The sequence below is a fragment of the Lonchura striata genome, chromosome 6 (genome assembly GCF_046129695.1).
Source record: "Lonchura striata isolate bLonStr1 chromosome 6, bLonStr1.mat, whole genome shotgun sequence".
Classification (NCBI taxonomy): domain Eukaryota; kingdom Metazoa; phylum Chordata; class Aves; order Passeriformes; family Estrildidae; genus Lonchura; species Lonchura striata.
In genome coordinates this window covers 60,142,682-60,164,376 of record NC_134608.1, presented here as the reverse complement: position 1 = coordinate 60,164,376, position 21,695 = coordinate 60,142,682, and the positions used below count along the sequence as shown (strand labels likewise).

The window sequence follows — 21,695 nt, the reverse complement described above, 5'->3', positions numbered from 1 at the left end:
TCTTGTGTATCACACACACCACTGTAGCAATGGATAAGCAAAGAGCACTGTGGAATCTACGAAGATATTTGATGCTTGGCATGGGGTAGCTCCTATTTTTCTGAGTTTACAAGTGTCTCCAACTCAGTGTTGTCAAAACACAGCAAAGCCAAGTGCTGGAAGGCATTTAAGACATACATACCACTGTGCTCTAGTTTGCCATGAACACCTTTCACAATTCCAAACCGAGATGCAATAGTAGCGTAACACCTCTCAACTTCATTCAGTTTCTTATGATGCTCCTCTTTTGCTGTTAAGTGCATCTGCAATTTTTGATCCTGTTAGGAACATAAACCAAGCACCCATTTACTGACAGTTAGGTAGCTCTCCAAGTACTTTTGAATTTAACAGCATGAACGCAAAATAATTCCCAGAATTTTTCATTTGTCTATTTCATATCTAATGAACTTTCCCATCTCCAAATAGCAGGAAGAGAGACCAAGTCATCATGATAATCAAAGGATGTGAGCATCTGACATTTGGGGAGAGGCTGAGGGACCTGTGACAGTTCAGCCTGGAGAGGAGCTGATAAACCTGTACATACCAGAGGAGGGGTGCGTGTGAAAGGAATAAACAAACCACAGCCAGGCTCCTTTTAGTGGTGCTCACTGACACTAAGTGAAACAAAACAAATTTTACTTAAACTTGAGGGGAGAAACATTTATTGTCAGGGTGGGCAAACACTGGAACAGGTTGCACAGGCAGGCTACAGAATCTATCTATGGAGATACTAAAACCAATAGGACATGGCTCTGTGACACTGGCTCCACTGACCCTGCTCCGAGCCTCCACAAGATTCCTGACAGCTTCAACCATTCCAGTCCCGGGCTTGCAGAAAATGACACAGCCAAGGGCAATTAGGATTGTATGTGTATGCCAAGGGCATGCACAAACTATGACACACCTAAAGAAAAGAATTTCAACACACTTGCTAAAAATCAGAAGTACATCGACTACTTCTAGAGTAGAGGTGACTTTGATTTATACTAGTGAGACTAATGCACATTAACACTCCATGCTTCCCAGAAAAATATTAATAACCTTTCAGTGAGTAATTCTTAATTCCTAAATATCAATTAGCTGTTCTAGTATCTTGAAATATGATTAAATCACTTTGTGTATCTAACTACTTTTGTAAGCATCTAACACTTTATTTTACTTTTATTCACATTGGCCTAAGTAATACCACAATGAAAAACATGTGGTAATTAAGTACAATATATCTAATTAATTTTACCAATCTCTCATTTTGTGGAAACTGTTCAGTGACATTTTTTTTTGTTATCATGGTAACACTAAGATTTTTGTGTTCTTCTTTATACTGTATTTTTGTTAACAGTTTTGTAGGTACTATGTGGTGAATTTTAAAATTAATTTTTCTGAAGAGAATGGGTTAAATTAATTCCTCAGAAAGGATAACCATTTATTTAGATATCTAATCTACTTCTAATCTACAGTAGAGCGACACAGCAATTAAAATGAACTGGGCCAAATTCATTCCTGTGTGTAAATTCAAGTTACACCAGGATGCATCTGGCCCAGTCTGTTTGGCTTTGGCAAGGCTCCATTTCCACACAGTAACAAATGCAATACATGTCCAGGCATCAGAGGATAATAAAAGCTGATAGTAATCAAATGAAATGACCACCATAAGACTAGCAAAACAGGATATACAATACAAATTTCTCATGTTTTATAAGGTATGAAATTAAACACACTACAGCAAATGGAAAGTCATAATGGAAGCACTGGTAAAAAAACACCACACTTACAGAAATCACTGCAAGGAATGTAGGTTGAAAATGTTCTTATACTTTCTCTTTTTCCTAATCATAAATTAACTGTTGAGGATCTGTGCTTAACTAATGCCAGGAGGGAAATTTTATAACAAAAACATTAAAAGGAAAGGTTTTCTTTGTTTTTCCTGGTAGTTCCCTCAGGTATATTTATTTTAAGAGGCAGATGAACAGGAAGACAGCCCTAATTTGAGACTTGAATGGCTTGTGGTAAGATCAGAAGTGTTTTGCAGATTTTATTATGGATTTTTTCTTAGTGTTATCCCAATTCCTTTCTTTAGTCAGCAAGATAGTGTTAGTCCCTCCTCTCTCAAGAAGTTGAAATATTCAACCTCACAGGACTCCTTCCATGGAAAAAAGGAACTGGCCTGCTCTATCTGCAAGAGTTTTATTAAGAGCTTAACACTTGCCTAAATATTGTTGTTGATGGCAGGCTGCTCTCCAGGCTTAATGTACAGAGAAATAAAAGCCTGAGTATGTGATTTGTCTCCTCCCAGTGAAAAGGTTGTAAAACATTCTTTCATAGAAGCCAATCAAGAAACACCAGGAGACACTGCAGGATAGGGAGTGGATGACCCTGGAGCTGGAGTGAGACCCACAGAATCTTGGTTCTTCTTCCTTATGTCTGATACTACAAGAACAGGAATTATTGCCCTGCCCTCCACCAGTAATAAAGATAAGCTGGGATGGGGAGTGGAATTGATTGTGGCCATATGGCTTGTTGAGGCACAATGATTTCTTGGTGGAACCAGAGCTGAGAAATAGCTCAGGGTCAAGTGGGTGACTGGAGAAACACAAAGAGGGAATGGCCCATATCTCAAAGATATTCTGGAAATGGAGTCACTAGTCAGAGGTACTCAGTGAAGCAGAAGGTGGTAACTGGGAGGTGAAAGTGTCAGAGAAACAAATGAGATGTAATAGCATGGAGACCCATGGCAAGATCACAGAAAAATTAGGCAAAGGACTACCAACTGTAGCTCTTTGAAACAGGAATTATTTTCACAACAGTTCCTCCAGTACTAACCATTTTTCTACTTAAAAATAATTGGGTTGACTTTATACTATATCACTGCCTCCTCATTGTGTTTGTAAACAATATAATATGATTACAGACAAATTCCTAAAAGACACAGACAGGAAACAAAACCATTCCTATTTTAGATTACTACGAACAAACCAACTTTTAAAGTTTATTTAACATTTTGCAAGAATACCTTTTTCATTCATTTGACAACTACACCTGTATTAGAAAACTAAATGGTGGCAGGGAAGTTCTCAGGAAATGCTGTCCTGTTTTTAAAATACCCCTGACACACTTTGGCCTGTGCCAAGTAGGACACATGTAAGCAGTTCCTGAGCACAGTTCAGGTGGGAACACAGTTCCCTGTCGGCTGGGAACAATGTGGGTTATTTGGATCTAAATTCCCTCTTTTCTGTGGTTTAGTCAACCTAGACCAACTGACTGCAGCTTCACTCAATGGTTTCACATACATTTAGTTTCCAATAAAAACAGTAAGGGAAGACAAGAACAGACTCACATGCAGAGAGTCCTGGTATTCTCCAGTCTGCCAGGAAACCAACACCTGACCATTTGCCTCCAATTACTTCCTAATTTCAGCAGCAGGAAAACAAATACAATACAGAGCTCACACTCAAGTGTATTCTATCAACTGAACTGGCTTTGTAGTAATCCCTCCTGATTGCATGAATGCTACTGTCCATTTGCAGTGAGGTCCAAAACAACTGCACTGCATGATCAACACTTTTATTGTGGGGAGGAAAAAGACAGTAATAAAGACAAATAAATAATAAAAGACAAAAAAATTCCTTTATTTGTTTGTCTCTATACTGTCCTTCAGTACAAACCAAAACCTTCCACTATTTCAAAATTATAGCATATATGGTAAGAATTGTATCAGCACTACAATTTTTTTGCATAAACTTAAATGGACAGCATGCTAAAACACAGTGTTTATGTCAAGTTTTAACACGGCATATACTATTCTGAAAGAACAGAATTAAAGGAACAAAAACAGAATAAAAAGCTACATCAGTAAGACACACCCAGTCCCCAGCACACACAGAAGCTCCTTCACTGACTGGCAAGGTTTCTAAGGTGCCAGATATAAACTGAGCAGCACATCTGCTTACTCTCAAAACGCCACACCAGAGAATAATCTAATCTGTCCTTAACAAAATTGAAATAGAAATGGGTCTCAGACAAATGATTGGTTCAGAATTTCATCCATTTGATTTTTAAACATTTTGGTATTGGTGATGAGCAAACCTTGAATGTACCACTTATTTCAGTGCAACCACTCAGAAACTAAAGTTGTTAGAATCTGACCTGGTCTGAAACTGCATTAGCACACTACTGCAAAAGGTTATAGGAAAAAAATCACTTTTGTTTACCTTGTGGGGTATTTTGTTTTCATCATTTCATATCAGAGCATTTTCCCTAAGTAAGTCCCAGCTGTATGTGTTCTGTTTAGTGCTAAATTCAAAAGAGGATTTCCAACATTGTGTCTCCACTCAATAGCATTTTAAGTTACCATACTCTGTATCAAAGCAAATGCTTTCAAAATATTCAAATGATCAATTAATGAAAAGTTTATGAACACAAGAAATATATTTGTTTAAGCAGCATAGATGCCTTTCCAGCTTACAGAAAAGGTCTTGTCCTTTTAAATATTCTCATGCACATGGAAGACTGAGCTTGTAAGTTATGAAAGAAAGATAATATGTAAAATGACCTAAATGAAAGTCCAATTATTCTGTATGTTTTCAACACGTTTTTAGATCAGCTGCATTTTAGGAATAAGTACAAGTTAAAAGTGAAGTAAGACAAAACACATTTTATGTTGCCTTTGATCTTTAACTTGTAGCCTTATCTCCCAGGTCAGAGGGCACATTATTCAATTTCACCATATTTTGTGTAAAACCACTGTAGCGTTGAAGATGACTTTCAGTACAAATGTCATGGTACTTAAAGCTAAACTGGACTCTAGTTTTTTGAGCTTCTTAATTAAAATCACAGTTTGTAATGGTCTGACAATATTATCTTTATTCTTTCCAGTTGAGCAGCAGCAGAATTTTCACAGCATTTATTCAATCAAGCCTAGCAATGTTTCTGTGGCTCACTCTTTCACTTCCTAAAACAGACAACAGGGTTCAGAGCCACTATGCTGTCACTTGGGTAAATTTATTCCCTGTGTCAAAGGGAGTGAGCTGCACTGGATAAAATCTAAACTGTTCAGGCAAACTGATGTTAAGAACTATTTCTAAGAAGTAAAAAAGAGTGAGAAGAAAACCACCAGTTTTTCTTAAAAACAAAACCAAGACCTACTAGGAATTCTCTATTACTTTTTGATATTATTATCCAGATTCTATCAGAGTAATAAAATTACTCTGATAGAATCTGTAAATGAAAGTCTATTAAAAATCTTTAATCAATAAAGAGAACAAATACACCAGTTCTACTTTAATTCAGTGAGGAAAAAATACCACATGCTGAACAGTAGCTATCACACTATAAAAACCTAAAACCATTGCATTTGTAAGATTTTCAGATCTTAAGCTGATACCTCTTTGTGTTACTTGTAATAATTATTATATATCATTTAAGTATCAAAGCCAGTTAGTAGTGGATTATACCCTAAGCATACTGTTTTTATTAAAGCTCTTCCTTCTTTTGTTTACTTTCATGATTTTCTTACCATTTCATTCAGTTTCTTTTGTAAAGTATATTTTGAAATCTGTAAAACAACAGAGAGTTATTCATTAAATGGTACTTACATTTTTTTCTGACAACAACCTGAATAATTAAGTATTGTTATACCAAGGATTTAATTGCACTTGCTATTAAAATCCATCCAATATAGTAACACTGGTTTTGAATTAATGATGGCACAATTTAATGTATTATTAGATTCACTTTACTTCATAATGTTACTTCAATACTTAAATTATGTAAAATCACTTTACACTGAGTTGTTAGTAGAGGAGTTTTGAAAAAGTGCTTAAATCCTTGTGTTTTCTGACAGCCATCATAAAAACAACGTGCAAATGGACCACAGTCTGTAAACTAGACCCTTAGACGTAAATAGAGAAGACAAAGACAGAAATAAATGTGTTCCCTCAATTCCTACAGGAATAGAAGTGTATTCCCTGTTGGAAAAACCCCACAGTATCTTAGTTGATAGTCGAAATGGTAACAAAAAAGATATAATGGACCAATCTCACAAGCTTTAATAATATAAGGCTGACATTAAAAGATATTAACACTATTTAATACCCCACTGACAGAGTATTTTGATTTGCATAATGCTTAAGTATAAGAGGGAAAAACAGAGTAATGTTAAAGAACCTAGAGTGTACAAATCTTATACAGAAAATATTACTTCTAGGAAAAAACCTAGAGAACAATCATTTTAAGGTAAGGTTCTGACTCTACAAAGAGGAATACAGAATTGAATTTAAAATTCTTCATTCTTGTATTAGGCTTGTATTTATATAAATTCTTCACTCTTGTATTTCCAAACAATTCCCCTGGGACTACATGTCCATTGTGACCCCCTGCTTCCTCAGGCCACAGCAGAATTTCCTAGATCTGAACTGTACTGTGACACAAATGCTTGATGCTTGATTCAATATTTAGGATTTTTTTTTTTAATTTGTGGTTTATCTTTGAAAATAAAGGCCAGTGGGATCTTTCATTACTCTTGCTGTTCACATATTATGTTCAGTAGACCATGGAGGGATGGATATTCTGTATCATCTGTACTATACCAAGGTTTGAGCAAGGCAACAAAATCCTTACAGCTATTGCTCAGAAGGCCAGCCATGAGAATCAGCTTCTTTTGCTCCTAAAATACATTCAGTGTTAACTAAATGATAAAACAAACAGACTGCTACCAAGTAAATGCATTCCATTGTCAGAGAATATTAATAAGAACCAACATAAGTTTTAAAATCATAGCTATAATCCAATATAGTAATTTTGTTTTCAATAGAATTATTATCCCGCTCAGTTTTGGGTAGAAAAATAATTAGCTCCTGCTAATACCTGAAATCTGACAATGCATTGCAATGCTAGTGATCCATTCTCAACATATCTGCTTTGGTCTTAAGCCATGGATCAAGTGTAAGTACAGAAACCTCCCAGTGAAACACAGAAAAACACTGAAAAACACAGGAAGCACTGCAAGCTGGGGGCCCAGTGTGAATATTTAGTTCTGTTTAGCAGTCCAAAACCAGGGATTCCAGGCAGGTGTGAAGTTAGAAAACAAGAATATGAATAAAGAGGAAGACTGTGGAAATTAAAAGAAAGAACATTTCACACACTGTTTGAACTTTTGAGTCTTCTGGAGGAAAATAACATTAGCTGGAAGGTTAACTTAAAGTAGTCTTGACACTGAATATGGGAACAGAAACTCAGTGTTACAAAGTGAGTAGTCCTAGGAAGATTACACAATAAGACCTTAAAGCTCCTCTTAAAACCCACAATTTTCTTACTAGTATAAAACTAAAACCAAAACACTTGCATTCAAAGAAATGTTATTTTACAAAAGCAATAGTTTACCTGTAATGCTTTTAATGTTTCTTTCAGTCCATCAATTTCTTTTTCTTTTGTTTCTACAGCAAGTTGGTATTTTCCCTTTCAACAAAAGCTGTACTTCAGCATTTGGGCAGAATAAATGCATTTACAATAAGAATTTATCAAAAAGAATGTTACGAAAATAAAGTGTTACTCCGCTACAACAGAACAATTCACTGGTGAATAATTCACCTAAATAATTTTAAAATGTAGATAAATATTGCTATAAAAAGAAAAGTGAAAACCCAATAGTGTATTTTCACCACTTATGACTCTATTCATCAAGTCATAAAATTGGCTGTTCCAGGAGAGACAAACCTGACAAAGGCAGAACAAATACATTATTTAGAAGAAAGATAGTAAATTTTAAAACAAAAGGTACCAGGTAAATCCATTTTTTTATGTGCAATAGCGGGATCTTCATAGAAACAATCTGCACATTTTTCCCCAGTCCACAAAGAAAGAACTGTAACCTGCTATTGCTAGAATCACTAAATACATGCAAGCACATTTTATATGGATATAGATATATATGTATATGTGTGTGTGTGTATGCATATATAGACAAACATACAGAATTTGCACATGAGAAAGTCAAAGGACTTCAGCAGAATTAAATTTGGTAAGAGTCCCTGGCTGCAGTCAATCTAATGCAGAACAGAATTGAAATACCAGAGAATATGACAGAAAACACAAATAAATCCATTCAATCACCCCTGCATGTTCCAGTCATTTCCAACATAGTGCTGGCTGTGCAATCTCCCAAAACCACCCTGATCACTCACAGTACATATCATCTAAATTGGTGCAAAAATTGTTTTTTCAACTCTGTCATGAGCTTAATTTACTCTTTTGGTTACTTTGGTATAAAGTACTGAAAGTACTCTTCAACTAAATGGAAACAGAAGTAAAAATTAATCAGCATACAATTTAATTCTGAAGCTATCACTGAAAAATACAAATCAGAGAATAGTAAGTGGGTTATGTGTCACCAAATGAATTGTCTTAACAAGAAAAATTTCTAAACCCCCAATCAAATTACTCAGCCAGAAAATATAAAATAAATAGCAATAAATATCAATGAAGCAAACAAAAAAGTTTATTTTTATATACTTTCAATCCATTTAACTGGTTTACAAATTTCTTATGCCACACCCATTAGATTCATCTGCTCTAAACCACTGGGAAATTTAAATGAAATAATAGAGGCCACATGCAGACATTCACTGACTTCACTGTTTAAAACAGGTTCATTGTACACCAAATGTAAATCCTTCATTCAGAGGAGGAACTGGGCATTCAGTCTGGTATAAAAACCTATGTAGCTAACAAAATCCAGATAAATTCAGGCTAAAATTTATCTTATTTTAGTTTAGGACAAGTACCTTAGGAAACCAGTTCAGCTAAATCAATAAAACCCTATTAAAATCTGATTTCTCTAAGGCAGTTAGAAATGTTATTTTTCAGTACTACTTGTAAAGGCCAATTGTCCCAATTTATCTCAACCTTCTAGAACAAAATAAATTTTGTATAGCTGCAATATGGAACTATCAAAGAACACTCTTTCCGCAACTGATTTTTAGCATAAGCAGTAACACTTCACAAGTTCTACAGTCTATAAACAAAAAAAAACCCCAAAAATAACGAAGTTACAAAGACATTTCTTTTGCAAAGGCCACAGCAAAAAACATAATGTAATTGCAATCTACTTAGTTTATACTTAAGATATATTTGGTAAGTTTTATATTATTATCATTTGCTTATGCTCTTCTTTGGATGGCAAACAACAAATAATTGTACAGTACCTTTTCTTCTTCCATGGCAAACATCCTTGCCTGTAACTTGGTTGTTAGTCACATAAAAACCAAAACAAACAAAAAAATCAGAACAGCACGTGGCAATAATTTCATCCATGCAATTCAACAAGACAATATAATTATATTAACCTGCACTACATACTTCCTGTGTTTTTTTTAACTATAGGAACTTGTAGAGTTATAAGGAGAAGTCTGTGATTCTCAAATTATTTTTCCAGGGGAGAAACCTAATTGCTTGTCAGTTTTTTGGCTTTTTTTTTTTTTTTTTTTCTGTTTGACATGATTGTGATGCAGCATTAATGACAAATTCTTCATCACCATGGGCAACAGTTTCAGTTCCTATGAACATTCTCTGCAAGGTGTCTCAGCTCTTGTGTTTGCTCACTGTAATATGGAGAATAAAACACAAGAATGAAATACACTTTCAAATGTTGAGCAGGATAATTTACCATGGTTTATGAATCTACCCTTGCAGAGGTCATGCTAAATTAGAGGGGAGAAACCAAACAAGCAAAACAATGTAAGGAAAGTATTAGAAGAAGCATTATTTTCTCTAGGAGATTTTTGAAATATAAAAATGAAAAATGCCAGGAGGAGGGGCGTCTGGAAAGAACTGCTAAAATACAAGCATAATGGTGTGGCCAGAAGAAAGGACGTGGTTTTTGTTTTTTTTTTTAGTTGTGTATTCTAACATTTTATACGCAACAGAAAAATATTTTCCTACCAACTGATTACTTGCTATGATGCCATCATATTTTAAAACCCCACTGTCAAAAGCAAAGGCTTTTCTTTGTTACCTGCTTTTTAAAAGCTGTCATAGCTTCTTTGTTCTGTTGTTGCAGTGTGTCAGTCTGATGCTGCAGAGTTTCCTGCTCATGTGAAGTAACAACAGTGTGAATTAAGTATTATCTTAGAGCAAATTACATATAAAGTATTTCAAGAAAAGGCTGACTTATTAAATGTTTTTTAGAAAGACACAATTTACTAAAAAACCCTGAAGACTAAAAGGATGCATTTTTTAACTGCTACTTGTCTTTTTGGTAGCAGCTTCTCTTTCATTCTTAATGGGTAACAATTCTCCCATCTGGAATACAGACCTTTTTCTAGGACTTCTGTAAGCAACTCCTACCCATCCAATCAGCCTGCAGAAACATCCACATCCCCTGCCAGTTTAAGACTGAATCTTGACACTGGTCCAGGAAGATACACCAGAATTTTAATTGAAAATTAAAATTGAGAATCCAATTGAAAAATAACTATCTGCTATTCTGTTTATAGTAAAATTTTTGTCATTTAACAAGCTACCTGAAAGAGCCAAAGGAAGCCAGAAATAACTAAGCGTAAGGCAATAGTATGAGATTTTTATCACCCTCCAGCCTGGCTTTACTCTCATCCATAAAATCAAGAAAATGAGTGAAGATGTACTTTTTTTTTGCATTATTATTTCATGTCATAATCTCATAGGTTAATATTATACTCTACAAGATGGAAATCTCCAACATCTTTAAGCATCATGCTTCTCTATATGATACTTCACCTTTGCCATGGAATACCAGGTTTTTTCAGTTCTAAACACTGAAATATTAGGTAAAACTAGTTAAGAGGCTCTGTCCTTGAACAGTTATCTCAAAATGTAGATGAATGTTTAGCTTATAAATATTAGTGTGAGGCAGGAAACAATCCACTAATGACTGCACAAAAATAAATATAAATTAGACTATTAAAAAGAATTAATGGGAGAAAACAAATTGAAAATCTATTTCACACACAAGGAGCCAAATGTCTTCTTCTGCCTTAATAGAAATTGAGAGTTTTTAAACATACAGTCTCTTCCAAAATTGCTGTTTTCTCCAGCAAGTTGGTGTTGCTTTCACATTGTACAAGCGAGAGCTGTTGCCTTTTGAGAGAAGACAAGAAGCCATGGAGATAAGGTGTTCCATATCCATTTACCTAATACCTCATCATAAGATGAGTAGAGAAAGTTTTGATTTGTGTGTAACAAACAATGCCCAGTACATAAATGAATATTCAGAAGTATATAAATGCCCTGAGGAATGTTTTTCTGAGGCTGTCCCTCAGCCCTGTGTCCAAGGACAGGTTCTCCAGGGGGTGACAGGCGTGTGAAGTACACTAGCAAGGCAGAGGCAGTACTGCAGGAACAAAAAATCAAATATTCCCACTTCAGTACTCCTGCTCACCACAGGAATAAAATTTTATATCCACAGCACTGCCAAATTAAGGTGGCACTATAAAATACGGGAATTCAAGGCAATATCATGGAGTAAATTATGTAGGTATCAGTTTGGTTTCATTAAACAGTCAGCTTTTATATAACTTTATCACAGATGTAGTGGAAAAAAACCCCAACGCTGAACTATTTATAACATACCATTTCCTTGTACCTTATATTCAAGTAAGGTATTTTATTTTCAAAAAGACAGGGGAGTGTCTACAAATATTCATTTTCTAACAAGCCTCACACACAAGACTATTGGATAAAATTATTCTATTATTTCTGTCAGAAATTCAGGCTTGGAAGAAATTTTCCATATATGTGTGACTGAAGACTGAAGAAAAAAGCAGGTTGTTTTTTTTTTAAATATGAACAAAATTGACTTTGATATTGTAATGTTTCACAAGTTTGAGTATACTCACTAGATTTAAAGGAATATATTCTCTAGTTATTCTATTTTCCTTGCTTGTGTGTATTTATTTAAGAGCAGCAGCAGCAGTATATTTATAAAAGGTAGACAAGTTGTACTACTGTGATATGACTTAGCTGAAGTAATGTCTTTATTTCAAACTGGATAGTTAAATTTAATTAAAATAAAATGAATGACAGAAATGTTGACTGAAAGGGAAATCTATGAAGGAAATGGAAAAACAGAACCTTTGATAAACCAGAGGAAGATGTCTACTTATTGAACTACTGCTGTGGTTAATATGATTCTACATTGAGAAACAATCGGGTCTTAAATTCAATTTAAATGTCATACTTAGAATTTTCATCTTACTGGAGTCTCCAGGACTGGAAATTTGTATTAGCTTGTTAATTTGAAGTTCCAGAATATTTGCTCACGTCAAGCTCCCAAAATCTACCACTCAATTGCTTACACCAGCTTTGCCATGCGCCAATGTTAAGTACAAAGTACAGGAACAGAGTTCACCTCACTACCTGTAGGTCCCATCCTTTTATGAGTGGTAAATTAAATTGCTGTTAAGGTCTTAGAATGGGTGGAAATCCTCCCTTTTGAACCCAGAATATTAGGCACTGCAATGCTAGGTTAAGAAAAGCAAAGAAGGGTTACAAATTGAAAGCACTCTTGCTTTTACAAATATAAAATGTTTCCTGTTTCTGTGTGCACATATATATCTTTCAAGAAAGAAAAGCAGAGAGTTAGGATTATTAATTTAAGATGGTTAGGATGAACTCCAAGAAGAAATAGCCTTCTTTTACAAGTAAGATGTTAAATATCCCAAGATCAAGGATAGAGCTGAAATTATTGTTTTTTCTGCGGTCGTAAAATATACGGAGTGAAGCCTTTTATCTTGTGCCCTAGTGACAGGGGTCATAGGTTTGATTGTATTAAAGAAGGGAATGCATTTCCTAGGAAAGCATAACCTCAGGAGCCCTAACTCTGAGAAGAATGTTACACTGAAGAATGTTACTGAATACTTCATTCCCAGCATTTAAAAGTTGACAAACTTCTGAGTAGAGATAACATACAAGTTAATGCTCAAAGTAACTTTCTGGAAAAATTAGCACTTCCAAAAGATTGCAAGTGAAGTTGTTTGTTGCACTGATATTTGCACTTGCCAAAGCCAAGCATAATACAGAGAAGCTGCTACACAGGTTCTCCCACACCAATGTGTCAACAAGCCTCAGATTCAGCTAAATGTCTTATTTCTTCAGTATTTCCATCTCTTTTGACTGAAGTTTCCAAGTCATGCCAAATATTATTATAACTCTCTTGTTAAAAACATTTCTAAGCTGGGCACAATCCAAATCAAAAGAAAAGCTACAGATGTTCATGACTAAATAATAAGCTATTGGCTAGCACATTCTACTATTTAAATAAAAATAGATCTAAAAGAGGAATTGTAACAAATCCCAATTTATATTAACATATAAAAATTAAATCTCAGCAGGTAAAACACTAAAAGCACACAGGAAAGTTACCTTCTGCCATTCAAGTTCTTGTTTCTCTATAACAATTTTGTTTATTTGGTCTTCATAATTAGTTTCTGTTTCCTAGTTAAAAACAAACATAAAAAAGTCAAAACACTGAGATGAAGAGAAATTCAGTAAGATGCAAAAGTGCTTCAAGAATTCATTGTAGTCAAAGATATAGATAATCATAATTAATGACTCTGAATCTTTGGGGCATCTTAAAAATTCAGCTCAAAACATTTGAATCTTTATTCTTTGTGACATCTCCTAGGACAACTTAAAAATTTTTGTCAGTGGTTATTGCTGTTATTATGGAAAAAAGTGAAATATTTATCATTATCTTCTGTGCCAAGAAGCCTTCTGACCTACCAAAAGAAATTGAAACAGAATCATGGATAATCAACACATATTTCTGATGAGCTACTAGAAAATCTGAGAAGACCATTACTGAAGTCCAAAGCTTCCTCCATGATCCACAAAAGGTACTAATAGAACAAAGGTGTGTTACAGATCCTGTTCTTGCAGAAGCATTTTGTCAAGAATCAAACTATTACTTTTGATAACAAATGAGAGTTACCTTCTGAAAATCGCAGTTCCTAAGTATTTATGTGAATTTTCTTAAAACATTCTGTTATTAAAGTTAATTTTTCCCAACAGGAATCGACTTCCCTTTGGAGTCCAATTTTTATGAGCACTGGCCTTCCTTAACACATCCACTACTCAAAAAAAAAACAGGAAGAACAAAAAGCTCCCCTATTAACAGTCATGATTTCCTGCAAGAACAATACTCAGGTTTTTGATGTATGTCATAAGCAACTCAGCGCTGTCCTGTTTATGCACACAGTCAAACTAATGAATATCCTTCAAGGACCTGGAGAGCTCCACTAACGTGTCACTGAGCATCAAAAGACTGCTGTCCTGCCTTTGCTCTGCACGCTGATGGCCAGCTTGGCAAAGGGACCACTTTAAGGTAAGCCTGGCTTCTCTTTGATGAATTGTTGCACTAATAACATTTACTGAGGTCTTGTGTTGGACACACTCCAGCAAGGGCCAAGCTGACTGTGTGAGGGTAAAAGAATACTCCCAATACTTGAATAGTGCATTTTGATATATTATGTGCAAATTTGATGCTGTTTTTAAGTTCAACTTCACTATAGTTTAAATCTTGCAATCTTAATTGTTGGAAAAATTCAAGTATTCTTGAAGCGACTCACACCTCAAAAATTGGTTAGAACCTTCAGGAAACAGTCACAACTTGGGCAAAAAAGGCCATGAATCTCTCTAATAAAAAATGCCATAAATCTCTCTAATAAAAAATAAAAGAAGGCCTCAAAAGGATCATTCTCTTAATACTGAAGTAAAATTGTACTGAATTGCAATACCATAAACAATTATTATTTGCCCTAACACCAAAACAATCCCACCTCTAGATGAAGCAATACCTTTCCTGACACTCTGAAAGAACAAATGGAGGCTCTTTCTCCTTTCCAAGTGAAGAAGATAACACAGAAATTTTTGGCTATAAAATATACTGCAATTCTTTCTGAAGCCCAGTATGCATATGAGTTCCAAGTTTCTGATTCAAGGATATTTACTACACTTCAACAACTGATGCAAAACAGTTTTGAAAATTTTTCAACCCTTTCTCACTTAGTACAATATTTGATTAATAGTCCCACTATTTATCAACAGAAACAAAAGTGCAAAATATATCCCAAGTGATTCAGAATAGTTTTTTTGACATTGATATCTTTTATAGGGTTTTAGGGTCAAAATTTACTTCCTTGCTTAGCAGACAGTTTACAGGCACAGGTGTGTAGAGAAGCACACTTCTTTCCACAGGAGGCTACTCACAAGCATTTCAAGAGATTCTTGCAGGTTCTAAATATATGCCTCAGCACTCATGTGAATTTTACATTTAAAATACTGAATAGGCATTTAAAACTAAAATTTGGCTCACAGAGAACTAGAGAAAAGTTCTTTAGCTTTTGCTTCTCTGATATATACTGGTAGAATACAGATGGAGAAGAGACCTAAAGATTTCATATGACTTATGGAAAAAAAAAAAAAAAAAAAAGAGAGAACTTAAAAGATTATCAATGATCCCCAATTCTGCTTTAACTCATAGTGCTGCATAGTTGCAATTATTTTTTTCCTGGTATTATTCTATAAGTACTGAAGGAAAATACATCCCCCTAATTTCCCTTGTGTGATGAAACCAAATGAGATGGCTTGAAGCTTTTAAAAAGGTGTGTTCTTCGATCCTTTCTGTTATTAAGCAACAAATCCTATGAAAACAATGTATTATTAGCAAAAGTCTCACTCAAAATGGTAAGAAAGTGGCATTAAATTCCATTTTAAGTGAGCCCTTTGCTGTGAATGTCTAAGAGGAGAAGAACAAAGTTCTAAGTGAACAACACTCCTCCAACTTACTCCCAAATTATAAAGGTGTATCTGGAAGCTGTAAAAAATGTGCATGTATGCACTATGGTGGAAAAAATAAACATCATAAATACTTAATCTGAGAATGAAAATTACATGATAAAAATGTTCTCATGTGAAATCACTAACAGTTATAAACCTTATCCATAATTTTTACATCTTCCAAAGGACATTTATAGTTTACCCATTTTGAATTGAAAGCTTCTAAAACTTGTGTGAAGGACTTTTTTTTTAGAAGTTCTGTCAGCTATTTAATAAGACAAAAATGTTTTTGTTATACTTAGGAGAACAATATTGTATATAACTCCGATGAGGGATCAAAAACCCACCAAACCTTAAAAGTGTTCATTTTTTATTAGATGCCTTAGGACTACATGGATTTAAGTGTTTTTATAAAAAAAGACTACCATAACAATAAAAGAGGAGTAATTTGATGGTTTATTTACTCGTTATAACCTTTAGAAAGTGTCAAGCCTTCTTTAAAGTGTTTGCTTCAGGCTGTAGTTTTACAAGATGGGCTGTGGATTGGTCAAGCCCCCTCGATTCTTGACCCTGAACAGATTTAGGAACAGAGTACAGCTGGCTCATGTCCAAGCAGCCAAAACTGCTGCTAGGTACTTTTATTATCTTTTTTGAACTTACAGTCTCCCTCCTACAAAATTGCACATCCAATTTTCATGCAGGTCAAATAGTACTCACAGAAACTACAAATTCTGATTGTTTCATACTATAATTAGAAATTCCTTCATGAATGAAGAAGACCAGTACAATTTTTAGTAGATCTCATGGATATTGTTCTTTTCCAGGGCAAATTTTAAAAGGAGAGAAGATATTCATAGAAACATGATTCTAACTTAAGTTTCTGATAAAACATTGTTAAATTTTCATAGTTACAACAGTTAACAAAAAATAATAGCAACATATATTTGGAATCTAGTCTCAAAAACTTTCTTTCAGATGGAGGGACACAGAAATTTGTACCAACCACTATTTTTCCTTTGGAAATTTTTCACTGGTCTGTCCTTGACTCCACAGCATAGGCTACAATTACTCTTTATTTAAATCTCTTCTATCAAAATATATTCCTAGAAAGGCCTGCACGGATACTTAGAGCACTCTCCAAATGCAAGTAATCAGTTCCTAATCAAAAGCCACAATATTCACAAACAGAGAAATTACCACCTAATACACTGTTTGCTGACTCGAACAAGTCATGAGATCTGAAATTCAGTGCTGTTTATTCTCTTAAATCCACATACCTACTTTTTTTCCCCAATACTCAGCTATCCTTTTGTCTGTCATTTTAGTAAAAAAATTCCCTAATTTACACTTAGGTATAAAATCCAGCTAAAAGGCTGTTAGGAAGAAGGCCCTCGGCTGCAGAGCAAGACTGACAAACATGGAAGTAAGTGAAGGGATATCCAGCACAAAAGGATCATTGGCTGAGTCAGTGCTAGATGAGTGGGAGAGCTAAACTGGAAAAAACAAAAGATACTCTAACTACTGGAGCATGAAATAATCCCTGTGGGGCAAGGTAAAGAGAAATATAACTTTTTGTGGCTTTTAATTACTTACATATTCATATTATGTCAATTCCTATGGAGAACAAAGACCCTGTGAATAGCCAAAGGAACAAAGTGAAGCTGCATCAAGTATAATCATTTAAGCAAATATTCTTTAGAACAAACTTGTACAGCTATCAAGAATTGGGATTTCCTTTGGAAGATGAAACAGATGAACAGTCCTTTACTCTGAGCAACTCTTCTAAACTATTTTTGAGAGTTTAAGTTCAGTATGATGATATTGAGTAAGGATTGCGACAAATCTCTCAGAATATTTTCATATTTAAGAGTTTGCTTTTTGTTAGCTTCACACAGATAATTTAATCCACAAATTTATTTTTATTAATCTGAATTTGTGCTGCAGCTTAACCAACCATTCCAGACAGTTTATTAAACTCAAAATACACAATAGGTCCTGTCCCAAAGAGTCTCCTGTTGAAGTGGCAAGCAAGACCAAGAAGGGGAAGAAAAACAGAAGCAAACAGAGGTAAAATAATCTCATCTGAGGCCAAGCCAGAGGTCAAAGACAAAACTTAAGAGTAAAATCCATGGTGCTGGCTCTAGTGCCTCCCTCAGGTTATCAGTCAAATGAACCTCACAAGGAAGTGAGAGAAGTAATAAGAAAACTGCAGAATTTTCCATTTTACTCCACTTTCTGATGGAGCAGATGAGTTTAACACACAGTTTGTGTGTTTCATTCTTGGCCATGGAAAAATTAGCATGGTGCAAGACAAGCACTGTAATTCTCTGAGTTATCCCTATATTTTGGTCTATGCACTACCTTTCTCTCAGGGCTGATTAAAAATTTACAGAATAACCTTACAGTGACTGAATTTGGAAGAAATCCATAGCTAAAATTGGGAGAGGGTTTTTTAGGGATATTTTAAAGCAAAAACATCCATACAAAATTCTACTTAAAAAGATAAAAATTAATCCCACTAAGCATAAGCCACATTATTCATTAAATCTTGCTTCTTCAAAACACTTATGTTTTATATTCCAAGCTTCAAATATACTAAGCAAGCAGCCCTGAACTAGCAAAACCAGTCAAAAATGCATTCAAGGACACTCCAAGATTTCAAACTGGCTGTTAGTAAAATGCTTACTTTTTAATCTAAATTTCTAACTAAACAGGTAAATATATACATAAGCGTATATTTTTCTAGGGTAAAGGAAAGCACAGCTATTTTAAACACTTGGGGCCATGTCTTAATTGTGAAATTGGCTCTTAGCATTTGCATCAGTTTTGAACCTAAAAACAATTTCAAGGCAAAATATTACTCACCTTTCTGAGACAACTTTTACAAAATCAGTCACAAACTCTTGTAGTATAGCAGACACAAAACAGGAATAAAAACCCAAATAAAAATGCCAAAAGATTAAATCCCATGGCACTCCATGAACACTTTAGATTCTGACCAAGTGCATTAAAAGTGCAACATTGAGTTAACCATGTAAATTCAGCTAAGCAGTTTTATAAAGAAAAGTATATTCTAATCATTATAATAGTATAATATATATATATGTGTATATTTAATTTTATTATATATAATAATAGAGTTAAATTATTCTGTCTTTTAATAGCAAAATAGTTTGACTAGACTAAACATGTTCCATTTTAACACAGGTCTGGGGACCACACCATGGGGGCTTTAACAGTACTACACCAAGAAAGTACCATCATGTAGCCTTTCTCTCTTTCTTTTTTTCTTTTTAATGGCAGCCATTCTTTTGTTTATGGCTTTTAAAGAGAGGATTATAGCATTTCACTTAGATCAAAATATGCATAAATCAAGCATGTTATCAATACTAATATTTTAAAAATAATAATACACATATTTTGAGCAGGTCAAATTAATCAGATGAAGAAAAATACACTTTAGGTCATTCAATACACACAGGAGTTCAGAAACCCTAAGGGGAGAAATAGACAGAAATGTTTCCATACACACAACTGAAAAAGTAACCACAGAAAAATACAAGTGACAAATTAACTACAAGAATAAACAGCTGCCTTTACCAGCATGGAAGCAATTTCACCTTGGTACTACTACAAGATGATTCCGCTAATTTCAAAACCAAAACACCCCCACTCCTAATACTCAATATACTATTATTGTAGGGGTTTAGCTTCATAGATTAGCAATGTAAAAATGATGAAATAAAGTGGTTTTAATATAGCTCTTTGCCTGCATAGGTAATTCTGAAAAGCACAAGTAAACAGCCAAAATCACCACTTTTCTGGCAAATGGCAAATCAATTATGAAATGAGAAAGACTTGGGGACTTGGAAAACACTTTGATTCTTTCTTTTTATTTTGTATCAAAGACTGCTGTTAAAGGGAAGAATTATAATGAAGGACAATAATTTAATGGAGGTTTTCTCAACAGTCTGAGTATCAACTCAGCAACTTCTTATGTTGTTGCAGAAAATCCAAATTAATTCCCATACAACCCTGTTCCCTTTGTGCTGGGAAATTTGTAGCACACTCTATTATATTTTTAAACAAAACCCTGTTTGGTGAATCACTTAAAATACAGCATGAGTTTTAGCCACACTTATGCAGCATTTTCTGTGATTACCTACAGAGAGACAGAAATAAGACAAAGAAAGACCAAATTCAATGTAAACAAATTTACCCTTCTTATACGCAGTTCTTCTATTGCCTCCAATAAACTTGTTTTGAAGTCTAACAGTCGAATGGAAAGCAAAGTCTCTGATGGACTTGGAAGAGTAGAGTCAAATGCCTGTGTTTTAAAGTCTTCATCCATTCTTTGAGCTCCTTTCTGCAAAATAAAGACAGGTATTTCCTCTCCAGTTTATTTGTGAAAAAATACTCAAACTGCAAAACCTTCAAATATAGAGGCAGAATCTTTTTGCAAAGAGTAAAACTACTATGTATAGATACTATGTCATTATCAATATTTTCATTTTAAAGTAATGTGCACTACTGTAGAAAAAAAAGAAAACTGTTTTATCACAATATTTATTCACAATATTCCTGTTTCTCCTCTGTATTTCTTGGCTTGGTTTTAGTTTTAAGCAAAAACTTTGAAGAGCAGACAGAAGTAGTACAGTTTTTTCCAGAGTTACTGCCCTGCACTGACATGAAGTTGCTGCAACGTACACGTTGCCATGAAAATGTTGCTGCCTATCTTCAAGATGAAAACGATCACAAGACAGGCCCAATTTTAAAAGAGATCTTTGGTCTGAAATTAGGGACTTAAGGTAATGCTTGTAGTCTCTGTACCTGAATTTTATCAAGAAGTCTTTCTCATTCTCTTCCTAGAAGATCCTGTACCAAAACATACTCTGAGCCAGCTGCATCAACTGTTGTCAAGCAAGGAGTTACACAAACAGAAGCCACAGGTGTCTCTGCAAGGACAAAGCAGGTTTGTTAGAGACACCAGAAGTGACCACAACATTCAGCATTTTATTCACAAAAATGTAACAACTGTAGGTATTTCACTTGTTTTCCCCAGATTCTATTTTTTAATCCTTGAGACTGAATTTTCAGCAATGCACTAGAACACAGGATGCTGTCCCTGCCAGACACACCCTGTGTGTTTCTGCACTGAGAATTACAGAGGCAGGGGTAGAGCATAGGAGTTATGACTGACCTGGCTGCTGCCACAGAACCCTTAGGAAGGAATTCCTGCAGGAAGAGCAGAGACCTGGTCTGTATCATGGGGCCATAACAACTACAAATCAGGGCTTACCACTTTTTCTTCTGTTGTCTAAATAAAACCCTAACATAGATCACATTTAAGCTGCTTGGTCATGGATAATAGACTGACTCCTTGCTTAGCTGCCCCACCACAGAAGTTATTCTGTTAGTAAAACAACGGTTTTGCTAAAACCAAAATAATCAGGCTCATTTTTGTCTTTCATCTTAAAACATATGATTAATACTGAGCTGTTCAATATGAAGTATATAAATTCTTTTGTCAGCGTCAAAATATATATGTTTGAAGGACTTTTGAAGAGGCAGCAAATAAAGCCTGAATAAGAACCATGTACAAACATGTAGCACTTCAGGCAACACAACAAATCTGTTGTGTCAATGTGCCAACATGAATCAGGCATTGTGCAGGCAATCTGCAGACACTGTAGACTGAAGCTGTTTGGATTTTTTTTAATGTAATACATTAGGATAAAAAAACATTATTTCTATTTTAGCCAAAAAACTTTGAATAAAGTAAGTCCATCTGTCCCAAAAGCACATTAAAAAATTTTGTTTCTTTCATTCAGGTGTTCAAAATTGTTTTCATA

The 21,695-nt window shown here is 34.6% G+C and overlaps 1 protein-coding gene across 1 annotated transcript in view; it reads right to left on the bottom strand.

Moving 5' to 3' along the window:
• Positions 1-21,695, bottom strand: part of CCDC73 (coiled-coil domain containing 73) — a 55,757-nt gene that overhangs the window by 28,662 nt on the left and 5,400 nt on the right. The window contains exons 2-8 of the mRNA XM_077784393.1: positions 20,063-20,209; positions 13,429-13,500; positions 10,046-10,117; positions 9,237-9,272; positions 7,417-7,491; positions 5,552-5,590; positions 182-317 (exon numbers count right to left, since the gene is read on the bottom strand). Of these exons, the coding sequence (XP_077640519.1) occupies positions 182-317; positions 5,552-5,590; positions 7,417-7,491; positions 9,237-9,272; positions 10,046-10,117; positions 13,429-13,500; positions 20,063-20,194 (562 nt within the window). The 5' untranslated portion in view covers positions 20,195-20,209. The remainder of the gene's footprint in view (positions 1-181; positions 318-5,551; positions 5,591-7,416; positions 7,492-9,236; positions 9,273-10,045; positions 10,118-13,428; positions 13,501-20,062; positions 20,210-21,695) is intronic.